This window comes from Lissotriton helveticus, chromosome 8, assembly GCF_964261635.1.
Source record: "Lissotriton helveticus chromosome 8, aLisHel1.1, whole genome shotgun sequence".
In the NCBI taxonomy this organism is placed as follows: Eukaryota; Metazoa; Chordata; class Amphibia; order Caudata; family Salamandridae; genus Lissotriton; species Lissotriton helveticus.
The window spans coordinates 1,657,309,088-1,657,328,004 of record NC_136069.1 but is presented as its reverse complement, the minus strand read 5'-3'; the positions used below and the strand labels follow the sequence as shown (position 1 = coordinate 1,657,328,004).

At 48.0% G+C, this 18,917-nt stretch overlaps 1 protein-coding gene across 4 annotated transcripts in view; it reads left to right on the top strand.

Annotated features, from left to right (window-relative positions):
* TRIM3 (tripartite motif containing 3) overlaps nucleotides 1-18,917 on the top strand; it is a 290,801-nt gene that overhangs the window by 175,584 nt on the left and 96,300 nt on the right. For all 4 annotated transcript variants that reach the window (XM_078658725.1, XM_078658724.1, XM_078658727.1 and 1 more), the window contains one exon: nucleotides 11,415-11,595. In XM_078658725.1, the coding sequence (XP_078514851.1) occupies nucleotides 11,415-11,595 (181 nt within the window). The remainder of the gene's footprint in view (nucleotides 1-11,414; nucleotides 11,596-18,917) is intronic.

Genomic DNA, 18,917 nt, shown 5'->3' with positions numbered 1-18,917 from the left:
ACCCAGAGCTGAGGCGCAGAGCGTCACGGGCAGGAGGGGCAGCAGGGTCACGCCTGGAGGAGCCCAGCAGAACATGAACCCACCCATCCATCTGTACCCTAGGCTCTAGACCTGCCCACCTGCCGTGGTGCCCCCCTCTGGTGGCATGCAGTGCCATCTCTGTGACTCACAGCCCGCAGTCTCCTCCTCTGTCTGAATCTCACAGCCAGAGGCGTTTTGAGGCATGCGCAGAGTGGAAAATTGCCCATGTCCAAGAGGCCCCCTGACAAAATAAACCTTATTTCTCTCAAGTTCTCGTGGCTTGGTGGGCTAATGCGTCCACTGTAAGGGCCTGTGTTCGACCTCATGGTCACAGGTTCAAATCCCGGCGGTCTACTCAGCCTTTCATCCTTCTGAGGTCGATAACACGAGTACCATTGAGTTGGGTAATAATAAACATGTTATTCAGTGCCAAGACACACCCTTGGATGAACTTGTGCTTTACAAATACACTTTGTCTATTTCTGTATCTGAGCCTTTCTTCTCTTATCCTACCTCCGTCTCTTTGCCCAGCGTCATCCTAAGGATTTGTGGGATCCTATTTCAACTGTTTTGTGCTGCAATTAGTATAAAGTGGGTACGAAAATTCAAAGTTGTTATGAGCATGGGCCAAAAAATACACCATACCCAGAGCCTCATAAATCCGAAGACGACACTGCGCACAGCCTCTGCTCTATGGTGAGCCCCCTGAATATTACACCTGCTGCCCCCCTTCTCTGTTGTACGACTTGGCATCCCCTGACAGTGACCCCTAAATCTCACAGCCTATGATTCTCTGTGCTCCCTGAATTTTAAAGTTGCTGCCCCCCTTCTCTGTTGTATGATCCCTCGTCCTCTTGCCAGTAACCCCTGAACCTCTCACCCTCTGCCCCTCACAGTGCTCCCAGGCAGGGGCGGATTGGCAAGGCGGGCATTCGGGCATGGGCCGAAGGGCCGGTGCCCCAGTGTCCTCTGTGGGCCGTTTTTTTCTCCCCTGTCCCAGTCCACAGAGAGTGGACTAGGAAGGGGGAGAAAAAAACCGGCCCACAGAGTGCACGGAGACAGACAGAGAAAATGAAAGCAGCCTCGCTGTGCGGCCGGACAGCGATTGTCAGCTGTGTCCTCTCCTTCACCCCTGCCCTGCCAAGCAATAAAGCTGAGGCTGGGCTGGGGAGGGGTGATGCTCAGAAACGGTGTTAGTCTTAACACCTCGCCCACAGCCCTTCACATTCAGGGCATAGTGGGTGAGGAAGATTGGGTCTTGCTGTGGGGGCCAGGTGTTGTTTGGAATTTTTTTATTTTATTTATTTATTTATGCGATTTTATATAGCGCGGACTTTACCCGAAGGTGTCAGAGCGCTTCACACTAGGAACAGCAATAATACATGAGGAGAAAAATTACAAGTGGACAAATTACAAAAGCAAACGTTAAGTTACATGAATCAAAAGTGACAACAGTGAGCAACCAAAATACATGAGGTAGCAATTGGTACACTACAGGAGGAAAAAGTGATATGTGTGCAGGTTACAAAAGCGTATAAAGTACAAGTAGAGGTATAATACTACAATAAATGGCAGACACTCGAACACAAGAACAAACGTTACGTAGGCAATGGTGGCACTTGTGCAAGTATCTAAAGCAAACAAAAGTGGCTTTAAGTGGGATTAAAAAAAAAACCTGGGGCGGGGGTCTCTCATAGGGGCGTGGCCAATGTAATTAAGGGCGTGGCTTAAAACATGTAAGCTAAAAATCTGTACTTTAGCGTCGTGTGCCGCCCGACTTGTATTTTGTTTTTTCTGTCATTGCATCTGGATATGATACCTAGAACAAGTCAGGACTATTGGCTTTGTCAATGGTTGTTAGTTCTAATAGATAAATAGGCAGCAACTCTGGCTTGTATATAATATTGAAAAAGCTTCCACTTAAAGCCCTGGTGACACCAGGACAATGTTGCTGCTCCTGAGTTTCAAAAAGAGATTGAAATCCAGAGAGAAAATGACTCTCTTTAAAGGATTTCCCTTCCCCTACAACGCTCACCTGGCATGATGTCGTGCTATAACTGCTCCACTAGTGAGAAGTGAGCAGTTTAAGCACTCCCACATCGATGTGCCGCTGTCACTGCAGTCCGCCTGTGCCAGGGCACAAAACGGAGCCCGATAGAGACGCGTTTCGAGGACCCCTTTACAAAACTGCCGGTGCTCAGCACCAGTGAGACCCGGCCCACTTAAAGCCTTGGTGCTTCTGACTTATACAGTTGCTGACCCCTTCTCTGTTGTATGATCTCTCATCCTCTTGACAGTGCCCCCTGAATCTCACAGCCTCTGCTCCTCTCTGTGCTCCCTGAAGTTTACATCTGCTGCCCCCCGCTCTGATGTCTGGTCTCACAGTCTGCTCTTCCTGTTGTCTGCTCTCGAAACCCAACCGTCCCTCCTTCTGGTGTCTTATCTTAGTCTCTGTTCCTTCTCTGTTTCCTGATCGCTCATCCTCTGGCCCCTAAGTCTAACAGCCTTTGGTCCTCTTTCTCTGATGTCTGTATCTCACAGCCTCTGCTCCTCTTTCTCTGATGTCTGCATCTCACGGCCTCTGCTCCTCTTTCTCTGATGTCTGCATCTCACGGCCTCTGCTCCTCTTTCTCCGATGTCTGCATCTCACGGCCTCTGCTCCTCTTTCTCTGATGTCTGCATCTCACGGCCTCTGCTCCTCTTTCTCTGATGTCTGCCTCTCACGGCCTACTCTCCTCTTTCTCTGATGTCTGCATCTCACGGCCTCTGCTCCTCTTTCTCTGATGTCTGCATCTCACGGCCTCTGCTCCTCTTTCGCTGATGTCTGCATCTCACGGCCTCTGCTCCTCTTTCTCTGATGTCTGCATCTCACGGCCTCTGCTCCTCTTTCTCTGATGTCTGCATCTCACGGCCTCTGCTCCTCTTTCTCTGATGTCTGCATCTCACGGCCTCTGCTCCTCTTTCTCTGATGTCTGCATCTCACGGCCTCTGCTCCTCTTTCTCTGATGTCTGCATCTCACGGCCTCTGCTCCTCTTTCTCTGACGTCTGCATCTCACGGCCTCTGCTCCTCTTTCTCTGATCTCTGCCTCTCACGGCCTACTCTCCTCTTTCTCTGATGTCTGCATCTCAGGGCCTCTGCTCCTCTTTCTCTGATGTCTGCATCTCATGGCCTCTGCTCCTCTTTCTCTGATGTCTGCCTCTCACGGCCTACTCTCCTCTTTCTCTGATGTCTGCATCTCATGGCCTCTGCTCCTCTTTCGCTGATAGCTGCATCTCACGGCCTCTGCTCCTCTTTCTCTGATGTCTGCATCTCACGGCCTCTGCTCCTCTTTCGCTGATGTCTGCATCTCACGGCCTCTGCTCCTCTTTCGCTGATGTCTGCATCTCACGGCCTCTGCTCCTCTTTCGCTGATGTCTGCATCTCACGGCCTCTGCTCCTCTTTCGCTGATGTCTGCATCTCACGGCCTCTGCTCCTCTTTCTCTGATGTCTGTATCTCACGGCTTCTGCTCCTCTTTCGCTGATGTCTGCATCTCACGGCCTCTGCTCCTCTTTCTCTGATGTCTGCATCTCACGGCCTCTGCTCCTCTTTCTCTGATGTCTGCATCTCACGGCCTCTGCTCCTCTTTCGCTGATGTCTGCATCTCACGGCCTCTGCTCCTCTTTCGCTGATGTCTGCATCTCACGGCCTCTGCTCCTCTTTCGCTGATGTCTGCATCTCACGGCCTCTGCTCCTCTTTCGCTGATGTCTGCATCTCACGGCCTCTGCTCCTCTTTCTCTGATGTCTGTATCTCACGGCTTCTGCTCCTCTTTCTCTGATGTCTGCATCTCACGGCCTCTGCTCCTCTTTCTCTGATATCTGCATCTCACGGCCTCTACTCCTCTTTCTCTGATGTCTGCATCTCACGGCCTCTGCTCCTCTTTCTCTGATGTCTGCATCTCACGGCCTCTGCTCCTCTTTCTCTGATGTTTGCATCTCACGGCCTCTGCTCCTCTTTCTCTGATGTCTGCCTCTCACGGCCTACTCTCCTCTTTCTCTGATGTCTGCATCTCACGGCCTCTGCTCCTCTTTCTCTGATGTCTGCATCTCACGGCCTCTGCTCCTCTTTCTCTGATGTCTGCATCTCACGGCCTCTGCTCCTCTGTCTCTGATGTCTGCATCTCACGGCCTCTGCTCCTCTTTCGCTGATGTCTGCATCTCACGGCCTCTGCTCCTCTTTCTCTGATGTCTGCATCTCACGGCCTCTGCTCCTCTTTCGCTGATGTCTGCATCTCACGGCCTCTGCTCCTCTTTCTCTGATGTCTGCATCTCATGGCCTCTGCTCCTCTTTCGCTGATAGCTGCATCTCACGGCCTCTGCTCCTCTTTCGCTGATGGCTGCATCTCACGGCCTCTGATCCTCTTTCTCTGAAGTCTGCCTCTCACGGCTTCTGCTTCTCTTTCTCTGATGTCTGCATCTCATGGCCTCTGTTCCTCTTTCTCTGATGTCTGCATCTCACGGCCTCTGCTCCTCTTTCTCTGAAGTCTGCCTCTCACGGCTTCTGCTTCTCTTTCTCTGATGTCTGCATCTTATGGCCTCTGCTCCTCTTTCTCTGATGTCTGCATCTCATGGCCTCTGCTCCTCTTTCGCTGATGGCTGCATCTCACGGCCTCTGCTCCTCTTTCGCTGATGGCTGCATCTCACAGCCTCTGCTCCTCTTTCTCTCATGTCTGCATCTCACAGCCTCTGCTCCTCTTTCTCTGATGTCTGCATCTCACGGCCTCTGCTCCTCTTTCGCTGATGGCTGCATCTCACAGCCTCTGCTCCTCTTTCTCTCATGTCTGCATCTCACAGCCTTTGCTCCTCTTTCTCTCATGTCTGCATCTCACAGCCTCTGCTCCTCTTTCTCTGATGTCTGCATCTCACGGCCTCTGCTCCTCTTTCTCTGATGTCTGCATCTCACGGCCTCTGCTCCTCTTTCTCTGATGTCTGCATCTCACGGCCTCTGCTCCTCTTTCGCTGATGTCTGCATCTCACGGCCTCTGCTCCTCTTTCTCTGATGTCTGCATCTCACGGCCTCTGCTCCTCTTTCTCTGATGTCTGCATCTCACGGCCTCTGCTCCTCTTTCTCTGATGTCTGCATCTCACGGCCTCTGCTCCTCTTTCTCTGATGTCTGCATCTCACAGCCTCTGCTCCTCTTTCTCTCATGTCTGCATCTCACAGCCTCTGCTCCTCTTTCTCTGATGTCTGCATCTCGTAGCCTCTGCTCCTCTTATGTCTGCATCTCATGGCCTCTGCACTTCATTCTCTGATGTCTGCATCTCACGGCCTCTGCTCCTCATTCTCTGATGTCTGCATCTCACAGCCTCTGCTCCTCTTTCTCTGATGTCTGCATCTCACGGCCTCTGCTCCTCTTTCTCTGATGTCTGCATCTCACGGCCTCTGCTCCTCTTTCTCTGATGTCTGCCTCTCTCGGCCTCTGCTCCTCTTTCTCTGATGTCTGCATCTCATGGCCTCTGCTTCTTTTTCTCTGATGTCTGCATCTCACGGCCTCTGCTCCTCTTTCTCTGATGTCTGCATCTCACGGCCTCTGCTCCTCTTTCTCTGATGTCTGCCACTCTCGGCCTCTGCTCCTCTTTCTCTGATGTCTGCATCTCACGGCCTCTGCTTCTCTTTCTCTGATGTCTGCATCTCACGGCCTCTGCTCCTCTTTCTCTGATGTCTGCATCTCACGGCCTCTGCTCCTCTTTCTCTGATGTCTGCCTCTCACAGCCTCTGTTCCTCTTTCTCTGATGTCTGCATCTCACGACCTCTGTACCTCTGTCTCTGAAGTCTGCATCTCACGGCCTCTGCTCCTCTTTCTCTGATGTCTGCCTCTCGCAGCCTCTGCTCCTCTTTCTCTGATGTCTGCATCTCACGGCCTCTGCTCCTCTTTCTCTGATGTCTGCCTCTCGCAGCCTCTGCTCCTCTTTCTCTGATGTCTGCATCTCACGGCCTCTGCTCCTCTTTCTCTGATGTCTGCATCTCATGGCCTCTGCTCCTCTTTCTCTGATGTCTGCATCTCACGGCCTCTGCTCCTCTTTCTCTGATGTTTGCATCTCACGGCCTCTGCTCCTCTTTCTCTGATGTCTGCCTCTCACGGCCTACTCTCCTCTTTCTCTGATGTCTGCATCTCACGGCCTCTGCTCCTCTTTCTCTGATGTCTGCATCTCACGGCCTCTGCTCCTCTTTCTCTGATGTCTGCATCTCACGGCCTCTGCTCCTCTTTCTCTGATGTCTGCATCTCACGGCCTCTGCTCCTCTTTCGCTGATGTCTGCATCTCACGGCCTCTGCTCCTCTTTCTCTGATGTCTGCATCTCACGGCCTCTGCTCCTCTTTCTCTGATGTCTGCATCTCACGGCCTCTGCTCCTCTTTCTCTGATGTCTGCATCTCACGGCCTCTGCCCCTCTTTCTCCGATGTCTGCATCTCACGGCCTCTGCTCCTCTTTCTCTGATGTCTGCATCTCACGGCCTCTGCTCCTCTTTCTCTGATGTCTGCATCTCACGGCCTCTGCTCCTCTTTCTCTGATGTCTGCATCTCACGCCTCTGCTCCTCTTTCGCTGATGGCTGCATCTCACGGCCTCTGCTTCTCTTTCTCCGATGTCTGCATCTCACAGCCTCTGCTCCTCTTTCTCTGATGGCTGCATCTCACAGCCTCTGCTCCTCTTTCTCTGATGGCTGCATCTAACAGCCTCTGCTCCTCTTTCTCTGATGTCTGCATCTCACGGCCTCTGCTCCTCTTTCTCTGATGTCTGCATCTCACGGCCTCTGCTCCTCTTTCTCTGATGTCTGCATCTCACAGCCTCTGCTCCTCTTTCGCTGATGTCTGCATCTCACGGCCTCTGCTCCTCTTTCGCTGATGTCTTCCTCTCACGACCTCTGCTTCTCTTCCAGGGGATCCTCATCAATAGTCCTAAGCACTAGAATATTCGCGGGACCCCAGAAACACAATCATATATGTGCCCCACGTATATGTATCTCCATGTGTGTATATATATATATATATATATATATATATATATATATATATATATATATATATATAATATATATATATCTATAAAAATAAGCAACTGCAGCCTCCCTCATACACACCAGAGATAAATAATGCTGTAAGGACTCCCCATTATATCATAAAACATGCATTAGATGACTATTGGTGACAAATCATGCGCACCATTTCCCAAACTCTAGAGATATCACTCACACCGGACCCGCGTGTGTGCTTGCTGAATGTGTGGGGGGAGAATGATCTGACGCGTCATGGGCAGCAATGGGTAATAGTGGGGGTCATGGTTGCCAAACTTGGTATAGCGCAGAAATGGGGAGTGGCAGAAACACCGACTTTAGCACAGTGGTGCAGGACTATGGACTGTGGTGCAAGACTTATGGTGGTTGAGCGAGCAGTCTACAAAATGAGAGCCAACCCTCACAAATGGAATAAGATCTGGCACCCCTGGAACAGTTATCGGGGGGACCTGTGCGAGCCTCTTCCTGAAGAAGACATTGATAGTTCAGGGGACGAGGAGGAGATGGATGAATGATTCACTTGGAGGCCACCGGGAAGGGTTGGGAGGGGGTCTGAGATACGAATATGTCTGATTGACTGTAGGACTTAGGGACAAGAGGGGGCAGGATAGACGCCCGGGGAAACCCAATAGCGTGAGATACAGAATATACATTGATGCCGATATAAACTGATTACCAATCCTATTGAGTCCAAAGTTGTGTTAAGATATAAATAAAAGTAGGACGATTCAGATCACTTGCCAGTCATCGAAATGCCTTACGTACATTGTCGATAAATTGCTGCCGGACCGGAAGGTTGTCGGCTGAAGAGCTGTGTAACAATGAAGGTGAACTATTATGTGTATGACAGCTGGCCTACGGGTTGTAAAAAGATTGCAATGTACATTTGGCAACTACTAATAAAGTTTTTTAAAAAAAAACATGCATTAGAAACGGGGAAAAACAACAGCAAAACATGTTTTGAAACTGTTTTATTGCTTAGCAGTCAGCAGAAAACTCTCACATAGGATTGAAAGCATATACAGCAACCAGGCTGCATTGCAAAAACACAGTCTAAAAAGACTGAAAAGCTAACTCATAGCAACATAGAGATAAACTGGCACGGTGCCTTTAAGGCAGTCATAACCCCCAGCTTCCCATCATGCCTCAGGGGTGACAGTTAGGTCAGTTTGTTCTTTCCGGCTCCTTCAGGAAGGATCCTGGTTACACAGCTCCATTTCTTTCAGATTCTAGTCAGAAATAATTTTCACTTTTTTGAGAAATTTCTACTTATTTCGATGTCCTCCACCTTCTGAAGTAAGGTCCTGTCTTTTTTTGACTGTTTTGGGCATTTTTTTCCACTCAAAATGCCATCTCTTTTTGACCCCTGCCCTTCTTGTGGTAAAAAGAAGGCCAGGTCAGACTCTCATGAGGTCTGTATCCTTTGCTTGCCTAAAGACCATGACCCTAAGACCTGTCCTCATTGCCAGACCCTGTCCAAAAGGACTTAAAGGACAGAGAAAGAATTTGTCTATATGGGCTGGCAGAACAATCTTCGAGAGGCAGATCTCCTGTGAAGAAGGGTTCCAAGAGGTCTAGATCTCCATCAAGGAGCAAGATCCCTCACCCTTCTAGCGCAGCGTCGGGCTCGGCGCTGAAAATCCACCACTGGTAGGTCATTTGTCTAAGATTAGGCCATCGACGGCGGCGAGAAGACATCGACATCGACTCGTGATCCACCGCCGTCGTCAACCCGGCGACTATCGGCGTCCAGGAACAGAAGCCCTCCGCTATCGTCAACTCGGCTCAGTCTTTGTTACTCTCTGAATCTTGCAGACTGGGCTCAGTCTTTGTTACTCTCTGAATCTTGCACCCTGGACTCAGTCTTTGTTGCTCTTTGATTCTCTTGGCCTTTGCCCGGTCTCTGTTACTCTGGGTTGTGCCGGCTTTGCCTAGTCTTTGTCGCTTTCCAAATCTTTAAGCCTGCACCCAGTCTTTGTCACTCTCTGAATTTCATACCTTGCACACACACTTTGTCGCTCACTGAATACGGCAGCCTTTACACAGTTGTTATCCTCTGAATGTTGCAGCCTGAGCTCAGTCTTGTTACTGTCTCAATCTCAAGGCCTCTGCCCAGTCTTCATTGTTCTATGAAGCTTGTGCTTTTTCATTCTTTGTTACTCTTAGACTTGTGCAGCACATGCCCAATGTTTAATATTCTCTGAACACTGCAGCCTGTTCCCAGTTCTTTATTACTCTCTGAATCTTCAAACCTGCTGCCAGCCTTTGTTACTCCCTGAATCTCAAGTCTGTGTCCTTTTCTTCATTAATGTTTATTTATTTTATTTTTCAGAGTTTTATATAGACAAACTTGACCCGAATCGGGTATCAGAGCGCTTTACATAGCACCAGTTGCATTACACGAGGACACATTAATTTTTGTTAAGCACGGGGAGATTACGTGATTTGCCCAGAATTACAGGATGTTCAGTGTCATTGCCGAGACTCGATCCCAGTTCCCAGATTCGAGGTCGACCGCCCTAGCCGTTAGGCCAACTCCTCTCCTCTCTTATGTCCTGAATATGACAAAGACGCTAGTAGAATTAAGGCTTCATGCTTTTCCACAATACCCAAGTATAGCCACAGGTTGCCTTCAGTATCTCTGGACCCTCCCTTTGGTAGCATTTGCCGGGCTCCATGCGTAAACTAAAAAAGGGTATCCAGAGCCAACAGCCTAATACAATACAGAGAAGAGATAAAGAAGTTAATATCCAGCAAGTTAAGCAAATATAAAAAATGTAAATGCATGCCAGGCCGACTGACAATTGGAGATTTGCAGATAAATATTAAGTAAATTATTATCATAAATAGGTTTGAATCAAAAGCATCAAAAATTAACCAGCTGTGAAAACAATTAAGTAACTGTTTTTCTATCTCGCTCTGGCTATCTCTCTATTCACTGAAAAAACGCAAAGGTCAAAGTGGCTTTATTGTTAAGTAACTATGCCAGTTGCAACATTATATGTTAAACTAAAACAATACTGAAATTCACCAGCTATAGTTAACTGAAGTAGCTATAACTCCTGCCCCCTTAACGAAGCAATAAATAAATGAGCAGCACCAAGCGCTCTTTTATTATTCATTGTCACCCAAATGTTTTTTTTTTTTATTTGGTATTTGGTAGGTGCATGGTAACCTGTGAGATCATAAGCAGTGCATGGCAGGGGCGCAAGTTCTAGTTAGCTTAGTAAACTGTAACTAGTGAATTTCAGTATATTTTTTAAAGAGGGTTTAAGTGGTAGTTTTTATATTATTATTTTATGTCACTTTAACTTTTGCTTTTTCAGTGAATTGCTAGTTTTTTTAAACCTACCAAACTATAGCGTCACTTTAACTGTTTTTTTTTCTGTGAATTGCTATTCTTTATTCCAAAAGCAGAAACTTATTACCATATCTATCACTTTAGCCTTTAGTTTTTTCAGTTCATTTCTGGAGTCTCTTTTTCATCATAGTCCCCCATACCCCGTTGCTGAGTTTTGAGCACGTGCTAGAAACCTTTGGATACAGGGCCTGGCCCTCTCCTTGTGGGCAGCCAGTGACCCACCATGCATGTCCTTTGGTCTTGCTTGGCGTGGTGTTGGCGACAGGGCCTGGGCTGTGCCTAGGCCCTGCACGCATCTCCTTGTGGGCAGCTAGTGACCCACCATGCATGTCCTTTGGTCTTGCTTGTCGTGGTGTTGGCCACAGGGCCTGGCCCGCAGCCTGAACAGATATCCCCTGCAGGAGGCCAAGCCCCTGCCATGCACAGCCTTCAGGTGTGGGTGGTGGTGGCTTGACCTGCCCATTAAACAGCCTCCCACAGGCGGACAAAACACCCTGTTGCTGGCCAACGCTCCCCCCTTACAGTCACACTTTGCCTTAGTAGACGCTAACTCTCTGCACTTTTCTACAGTCTGCATTCACATTGCAGTTCTCTTTTGTACTCAGACACAGGAGGCTTCTGCTAAGATGCTCAACTGCGGTAGCAGCAAAAATTCACCAGCCACGAATTTACACCCAGTCGCTGAACATTTGTCCCCCCACCTTATTGCTCTGACAAAAAAAAAAAACTTCTCTTACTCTGTCCCCCACACCTGTCTTGAGCTATGGGCAAGCTGCACATCTATTTATGCTGCACAAATTTGCAAAAACATAGCTGATTGAAGAAATGCTTTCATTGATCTTGGCCACTGTTGTTTGCCCACTGAATCCTTTTTAGCGAGAGATCAGCTGTAGGCTGAGATTAAAACAAGCATCCTACCCATCACATTTCTGTTCTCCTCCGTACTGCGGGTGGATTCATTTCTTGCTTCTATCCGCAGGCTCCCGCAGCTGACGTGCTCCATAGCTCTGGTCACTGAGATCAGTAAGCAGCTGATTGACCGTAAGAATGATGCCATCTCTGAGATCAGCGGCACTTTCGAAGACCTAGAAAAGGCACTGCACCAGCGGAAGAACACATTGATTCATGATCTGGAGGCCATCTGTGGTGCCAAGCACAAGGTAGGCTCACGATTATACACCACCGTAGGTGTATTTGCAGCTACAGACTGAGTTGGTAGCCGCGAGGTATGTTTAAAAGGCAGACTGAGCAGTACTGATTGTGTAAACAAGGCAGACTGAGCTGTACTGATTGTGTAAACTAGGCAGACTGAGCAGTACTGATTGTGTAAACAAGGCAGGCTGAGCAGTACTGATTACGCAAACAAGACACGCTGCTGAGCAGTACTGATTGTGTAAACAAGGCAGGCTGAACAGTACTGATTACGCAAACAAGACACGCTGCTGAGCAGTACTGATTGTGTAAACAAGGCACGCTGAGCAGTACTGATTGTGTAAACAAGGCAGACTGGACAGTACTGATTACCGAACAAGGCACGCTGAGTAGTACCGATTGTGTAAACAAGGCAGACTGCTCCGGAATGATTGTGTAAACAAGACAGACTGGGCAGGACTGATTGTATAAACAAGGCAGACTGAGCGGTACTGATTGGGTAAAGAAGGCAGACTGAGAAGTGCTGATTGCGTAAAATAATTTTACAGGAACAGCTTATGTGTCAGGAATTGGGTTGATAGCTATAGGATAAAATATGTGGGGACAGCGTGTGGGCGTGTTCTGCAGTTAAGTATATTCTCAATGACTGCCAAACCTTCCGTTTGGGGAATGTTAGTGTAGAGTGATTCTACGTCCAAGGTGCAGAGAATGTTTGTTTCCGGATTAAACAGGTGATGATCAACTTGGTTTATCATATCTATGCTGTCTCTGACATTACAGCAAGTTTTCGTTCAAAGTCCTCTATAAAGAAATCAACATACTGTCCAAGAGGTTCCAAAATGGAACCACATCCTGGGATGATGGGTCGTCCGGGCAGTCTCAGTGTTCTTTTGTAGGTTGGGAAGGGTGTAAATGGCAGGTGCTCTGGGAAATTTGGTGTTGAGGAACAAAAATTCAATTTGGGTTAGGTAACCTGTGGTTTTGCCTTCCTCTGTGATGTTTAAGATTATATTTTGAATTTCGTGTGTTGGATCCATTGGCAGTATTTGATAATGGTGGGGGTTGGTCAATTGCCTAAGAAAGTCCGCATTATAGGGGTCAATATCCTGGACCACAATTCCACTGCCGTCATCAGTGGTTTAATAACCACTGTATGACTTGATTTCAGGCTGGCAAGGGCCTTATTTTTCTTGTAGTGGTAGGTTGTAGTGGAAAAGGTCGGTGTGGCCTGGGCGTAATTCGTGGAATTTTGCTATGTGGAACTCCGCGAAGTTACAAAAAACTCTGCGAAGTTCCGCGAGTGGCAGAGTGCACTGCGAACTGCAGTTTGTGCTAGTATTCCTGCTGCTCAGGTAGAAATTTTACCCGAGACGCAGCTGCCGCTTACGAACTTACCATTTGCGATCTCGAGGTAGGAAAAAACTCTGCTGCACATCGTGAAGCTGCATTTTCTGCACTCCGCAAGCTCCGTGGAGTGCAGGAAACTCTGAAAACTCAGCGAATGGAGCAAAATTCACCGCCCAGGCCTACCAATTTCTCAAAAGTATGCATCTATCTCTGTGGGGAGGGAGCCATGTGTGGGAGAAGAGGTCAATGGAGGTCGTAATGTTGTGTTAGCAGTACAAGGAGTGCATGGGTTATTTTGCAAGAAGAATTATTAACGAATTTTACGGAAAAAGTGTCATCGCTCTGTTTGAAGTTCCCAAAAATTGAAAGGAAGTGTAGGGACACATGAAAGACCTTTACTCAATAGAGAGCTCCTCATCTTCAGATGGAAGATGTGAGGATAGGTTGAAAATGGGTTCAGTCCGTGTAGGTTCCATGGCGCTGTCGCCATTAATGGAAATGACCACTGGTGGTACTTGTGTTGTGTTTGTCGGTCTCCTGGTGTACTATGCCATCGTTGTTGTCGTCCTCTGCCCCGTGTGGTTGGTGGGCCCTGGCCTGTCCCTGAAAAAAGCCTGATTTTGTGCGTCATCCCGAGGCTGTGGACATTGCCCTTCAGTCAGGGTGGCCATATTTTCAAAAACAGAATTCGGGACACTTTCCAAACATACAAGAAGGACTATCATTTTACGTTGCCGCAGAATTACTTTTATTAGTGTGCTCATCAACACAGAAACACGGACGAGAGGCACTTACAGACTAAATTAAATGCAACATTTAAACCCAGCCGTGTGTGAGTTAATTTAATTGATTTCTCCTAAGAGCTGCTAGCTAATCCTACCCTGGAAAATATGAAAATGTGTCTTCTCATATGTGCAAAACGAGCTGAAATGAGCCGGGACAGCTGGTGAAACCCGGGGGTGTACCGGCAAATCCGGGACGTCTGGTCATCCTATCTAGGGTGCGTGCGTGGCTGTGAGATGAGCCGCCCTCACGTGCTGTGTGCGTCCGGAGTCAGTGAGAGGACGCCTCGCCCATTGTAAGCATCTTCACTAGCATCTTACTGATGCAAGGCGGCCCTAGCAACAGCTATGCGCTGCCATTGGTTGAAGACCCTAGCAACCGGCTGCATCCAGCGCTGGCTGCACACGGGCAGCCCTGGCAACAATAGCTGCTTGTGAATGCACGGCCGTCGTGCCGTGCAGCTGGTGTGTCCGTGCAGGTCTGTACACAACGCTGCCAGCCCCCAGCGGGCAGATGTGTGTCCACTTAACACGTAGTCGCACATGCAGGCGCTTGTGTCATGCCTTAGCAACTGGTGTTTCGGGTCATTAACACCCGTTAATATCCTTTATATGTATATGACTGTTGTTGAAAGCGTGCGAGAGGGCCTGGTATCTGCGGGCTACAGTGCCAGGCTCTGTTACCCCACACTCATTGGAATACTCACTGTACCTTATCGTCATGACAGCTGTTTATTCTGAGGTCACCTGCAAACTACCCGACATCCGGCTTACCCATGTGTGTGCCTGTACTCAGGGCCGGTCCTAGGATTTGCGTGGCCCTGGGCTAAAAGGCAGCGTGCGAGGCCCCCTCTTATTTAGATAAGTGGCCCCCTGCAAGGAGACCATTCAGAGACACTGTGGGGGGCCTATTGTCCAGCATTTTTGCGCCCCCACAGTTTTAACTTTTACTCCACAAGCATTTCTCACACCTTCAGCCTGATAGGTGTGAGAATTGATTGTGGTCTAAAAGTTAAAACTGTGGGGGCGCCAAAATGCTGGACAATGGGCCCCCCACAGTGTCTGTGAATGGTCTCCTTGCAATTGAGGGAGCTTCTCCCTCCCCTATGCCACCAGACAGACACCATCCCTGAGAGGCTCAGGGAGGGGGCCCCCTCCAATGGACCTTAATTGCAAGGCGACACCTTTTTTTTAAATAGATCGCCAAGGAAACAACAGCACACATCAGTAGTGCGTGGCCCCATGCTGGTGGGCTGAGCGCGAGGCCCTGTGCAGCCGCCCACGCTGCCCATGCCTAGCGCCGGCCCTGCCTGTACTTGTCTGTGCCTTTGTGTGTGTACAGAAGAGAACCCTCGAAGTCGCTTGGTGGGTGTGTGTGCAGACGCCAAAGACACACTAACCAGCCATTGGGTGTGTGACCATGTCCGGGCATTAAGTGGGCCGGGTTCTGTCGGTGCTCAGCACCGGCAGTTCTAAGACGCAGGTGTCCAGACGGCTCCATGTCGGGCTTTCTCTTTTTGCCCTCAAACTCAGGGTGAAACTTTTTATTTAACTCTGCAGCAGTGTCACCCTTCACTGCCTTTGAGGTAAGGTCAGAGACTCGCCACAGTTCTTTCACAGTCTCATCAATCAGAACTGAAGCTTTTTCAATATTATATCAAGGAAGCCGTAGTTGTTGCGTATTTATCTTATGCAACTAATATTCATTGACAAAGTCAATAGTCCTAGGCGTGCTGTAGGTGCAATGTTACTTGTTGTATCATATATCTGGATGTCATGACAGAAGAGGCAAAATACCAGTCGGGCGGCGCACTATGCTAAGCACAGGTTTTTAGCTTGTGTGTGTGTTTAAGCCACGCCCTGGTTGCATTGGCCACGCCCCCTAAGAGTCCATGTGGTTGTGTGATACTCCCTGTGGTGTGCACGTGCACACAAGGCCCCCCTCATTACCAGGACGTGTGGTTGTTTGACAGCCACGCAAACCAAGTCACTCTAAGCGCACTATTGGAAGACAACCTACCCGGATATTGAAAGTGTGTGTGTTTGTACTCACTGAAGATAGTGCTGGCACATGGCTATTTGCTCTAGGGCGGTGCGACCGGTGCCACTGCACCGGGTGCTGACTTCGGGTGGGGACGCTCTATTTGCAAGTACATTATTATTTTAAAAGCCCCTGCTGCTTTCCTTGCCTCCAGTAATTTTCAGGCAGCAATACAAATGTCAACATAACTCCGGTGATTAATGTTCTTCCTGGAGAGAGATCAAAGGGTTGTCTAATGGAGGTTATTGCTCATCATAAGGTAGCACAGTGGGTTAATGAGGCTGCTACAGAGAAAATGTACCATGCAGTTCACAAAGTGCACATAATGTAAATAGAAACAAGTTGATGGACTGAATGCCGGACAATGCAAACATTCACCCCCAGTCACAAGGATCTGGGTTAAATCCATCATTCTTTTGCTCCCCATGCCACCCCAGTTTGGACCCAGCCATATGCAAATCAGTCTTGACCCTGCTCCTCATGGGAACAGTCCAGCCCGAACTGCCAACCCAGGTCCTCCTTGGACCGGAAACAAGCATCCTGGGACCGGTTTCAGGGCCACACGTGGGTCCTGTGCTCTCCGTGCCACTGGAGTCAAGCTATCCTGGCTGAGGAGTGAAACCCCGAAACCGGTCCTAGGATGCTTGTTTCCAGTACAGGGAGAACCTAGCCTGGCAGTTCGGGCTGGACTGATTTGCATATGGCTGGGTCCTAACTGGAATGGCATGGTGAGCAAAAAATCCATGAATCTATCCCCAGATCTCTGTACTGGGGTTAAAGTTTGACATTGTTCTGCATTCTGTCCATCGATTGTTCTTTTTGCATAATGTATGTAGGTCAGTGCATTACTGCTTCTGTCCAAGAGGCCCTTTTGTTACTTGCAGTTTTTAAGTTAAAATCGTCACATAGAAGAATGAGCTATTAACTGTCATCAAAGAGCTGCATGCAGACTGCAAGGTATAGATTAGAGTGTTACGATTTTTCCAGTCTTTCATTATCCTAATGCTGCAAGAAGGGTAGAAACCCCACCCACGGGGTTACTTTTCAAATACCCAGTGTGTGCTTCTCCAGACCAAGCACTCTTTAACTATCCTGCCTACCAGTATGGATGACATGTGATTCCCACACCTTGTTGTCCTCTGTCTTATGTAACATTTTCTGACACTGATTTACACACCTATGAGTGATTGTCTCTGTGCAATGTGTGTGACATGGAAAGTGCTCTGACACCCTACGCTGGTATGAGTGGCACTGTAAAATGAATTAACGACATCTGATTGAGAGTGGACATGGGGGCTTGAGGGACACTGTTAAAGGGGGGTAGTGAGGGAATAATCCGTGGCAGAGGTGGTCATTGGGGGAGCGCCAACAAACCTTGTCGCACCGGGCGCCACCTGCTCTAAAGCCATCCTTGGCTATTGGATCTATGCTGTGTCTCTTTACATCACACATAGAAACCAAACACTGTGCACAACTGTAAGTCCCAGCAACCAGCCAGTGTGCCTCTGTACATGTGTCTCCATGACAACTGTAGCAACCAGCTAATGTTGTGTGCACTGTCCTGTGCAGCACCGCCCCAGCATGCAGCTACAGCCTGCAAGTGAAGGAGTGAAAACAGTTTTGGAATTCTACACACAAGCCCACCATAGCTCATGGCTTCAGAGTGCTTTCATGCAAGACAGACCCAGGAAGCAGCTACGGCCAGTGTGCATACAACGCAACACGAACCGTGATATAATGTTTGTATGTGCTCTGATTCGAGGCTACAATAGCAGCCTTGTGTTAAAATAACCTGTTCCTTTACAACCAACACAGTGTTTGTACATACAATGCAGCCCTAACAATTGTCGTGTGCGTACACATACAAGACAGCCTTAGCATACAGCTGTGTGTGTTTTTATTCACTAAAAAAGAGTCCCAGCATGCCTTTATTAAAGGCATCTCATACAGTCAAGACGCAGACAAAATGTGGCCCCTACTGAGAGTGTATGTACTCTAGTCTAGACCTTGCTGCAAGCAGTGCTTGTTTGCTGGTGCGTAAGATAGGCCTAGTAGCAAGCTCCAACTGCTCACTTAGAGGCCTGTCCACAAACTGCATGCTGTAGAGCATGGAGTAGTATTGCAGGAGTACATCTTATGTGCTACAAAATCTTATTCGCAAACGAATGGCGAGACACTTTCCCCTCTCATCTTTTCTGCACCTCAGCGCACGTAGCACCTTTTAGTAGTAAATGTGGGAGGGATCAGGGCAGTGGCTGGAAAATGCGGAATATTTACTACTAAATGTGAGAGGGTGTTAGGGCATTTAAAGAGGGGTCTAGGGAGGGACAGGATAATGCAAACACGTCCACAAAAAAAGACCCATCGGTATTCACTAGTTACACTCCTGATATCACTACAGTTCATAAGGTGTCAAAGCAGACTTAAATGTACTCCTGCCCAGCCTTGGAGGAAGTCAAACAACACACATGGCCAACCACTGGTACTATGCCACATATTAAAGTAATTCAATTATTTTGACATTTAAATCATATACATATATTTGTTTTGTGTTAAAGAATGTATAATTATTTGACTATTTTAACCCCTTCCGCGCTCATGACGAGCTCAGCTCGTCATGAGTGACGACGCTCGTACGCTCATGACGAGCTGAGCTCGTCATGTAACGCGTTTTTTTTTTAAACGCAGCGCACAGCGGGAAAAACGCTAGCGCGCATGCGGTTAAAAAGTGAAAACAAACATAATAAAAATGTAAACAAAAAATGAAATTAATATAACATAACTTTTAACATCTCCCTCACTTTCAATCAAAATAAATGTGAATGAGAGTGACACTTTTAAAATTATTTAAACATATTTATTAATTAATATATTTAAATGATTTATGCAGTAAGCATTTAATTTGAGTAATTTGCTGTAACATTATTTGTCCTAGGACCATTTGATATTAATTTAGGTTTAAATCATACATACTTTTTATGTTTGTTTTTAAAAGAATTCTAAACTTTAGTAATTTTCCCTATACTTTCCACAGAGAGATGTCTGCCTCGGTGGAGAGATCGCCATCTCATATAATGTGTAGTTACCACTTGTAATTCCTGTGTTAGGAGGCCCCACCCCTAATTCAAGGGGGGGAGACTTGTAAATCTACATCTAGTTG